This window comes from Emiliania huxleyi (genome assembly GCF_000372725.1).
Source record: "Emiliania huxleyi CCMP1516 unplaced genomic scaffold EMIHUscaffold_6468, whole genome shotgun sequence".
In the NCBI taxonomy this organism is placed as follows: domain Eukaryota; phylum Haptophyta; order Isochrysidales; family Noelaerhabdaceae; genus Emiliania; species Emiliania huxleyi.
The window spans coordinates 1-1,447 of NW_005197151.1; the positions used below are offsets into that span (position 1 = coordinate 1).

Below are 1,447 nucleotides of genomic sequence, written 5' to 3' on the forward strand. Positions count from 1 at the left end.
CTGTTGACACATCCGTTGCGTTCTGCGCGCGTGACGGTGTCATCGTTGACGGCACTGCACGTGCCGGGCACCGATCCTTCAGCGGGTCACCACGTTTGAAAACGCGAGGGTGGCACCGCCACCGGCGTGTGGCCTCGGATGGGCAGCCGGGGCTCGCGTTCAGGGTCGTACAAAGATGTAAGGTACAAGAAGCAGAGCAGCTGCTTCGCTCGCAGTTCGGCTTCGCCGAACAAGGAGGAGAGGCGTGACACAATCGAGGGAAGGAAGAGAAACTCATGTGAGACAGAGAGTCACGCGGGACAGGAGAGCAAAGTGCCGGCTCCAGGTATACCCGCAAAAACGGGTATTTTGCCGATTTGGCTGATTTTGGGCCCCAACCAGCCTCAGACTCGGCTCAGAGCCCGGAAAATTTGATGGTTTCCTTGGGAATTTTTTTTCATGGAGCCCGAATGGAGCAGCCCACCCTGAGCAGGGCAACCAACCCGCTGATCGACGCGCTGGTACTGCAACATCTGCAGAAGCGTTTTCCGCAGTCGGCCGAGTGTCTGCAGCGCGAGCTCGCCAGCCGCGACGCCGCTGCGGCCGCGCCGCCGCCGACCAACCGGCACGCGCTGCTGATGCTCCTCGCTCCACCAGGCGACGAGACGCCGCTGTGGGCGACGGCGTACGCCGAGGTGCGCGACTGGGTGGACGGCGCGCTCGACACGGAGGGAGCGAGGTACAAGCCCGAGCTCTCGCGGCTGCTCTGGCCGCTCTTTGCGTACACGTACCTCGAGCTGCTGCGCGCGGGTGCGCGCGAGCAGGCGGGCGGCTTTTTCGCGAGCTTCCACGCGGACCACGCGCTGATGCGGCGCGACGAGCTGAACCAGCTGTCGCAGGTCTCGTCGGCCGAGCAGGTCGACGCGTCGGAGTTCGCGCGCCGCCTCCTCACCTCGCGGTACGAGGTGCGGCTCTCCGCCTTCTCGTGTAGTCGCGTGTAGTATAGTACAGTACAGTACAGCATGCCTCCTCGCGGTACGAGGTGCGGCTCTCCGCCTTCTCGTGTAGTCGCGTGTAGTATAGTACAGTACAGTACAGCATGCCTCCTCGCGGTACGAGGTGCGGCTCTCCGCCTTCTCGTGTAGTCGCGTGTAGTATAGTATAGTACAGTACAGCATGCCTCCTCACCTCGCGGTACGAGGTGCGGCTCTCCGCCTTCTCGCGAGCGCTGCTCCTCGGCTTCGTGGCGGAGCGGCGGCTGCAGCTGACGCTGCGGATGCTCAACGAGCGGATCAAGCTCGCGCTCCCGGAGACGCTCGCGCCGAGCGACGGCGGGGGCCCCGCCGCCGTCGCCTTGGAGGACGACGTGCATGGCGGCGCGCGGCTCTGGCGGCGGCCGCTCGGTGCCGGCCACCTCGCCCGACCCTTCTCGGAGCCTTGCCAGGCGCGCTGCTCTGGTCGCAGCTCG

General features: G+C 65.4%; 1 protein-coding gene across 1 annotated transcript; it reads left to right on the forward strand.

The window, feature by feature from the left end:
* Window positions 1–449: 449 nt before the first annotated feature.
* Window positions 450–1,345, forward strand: EMIHUDRAFT_124751 (hypothetical protein; the record flags this gene model as incomplete). Its single annotated transcript, XM_005763148.1, has 2 exons — window positions 450–944; window positions 1,181–1,345. Coding segments are annotated over 2 exons (660 nt in total), but the record flags the coding sequence as incomplete, so codon positions are not given.
* Between the last annotated feature and the right edge of the window lie 102 nt (window positions 1,346–1,447).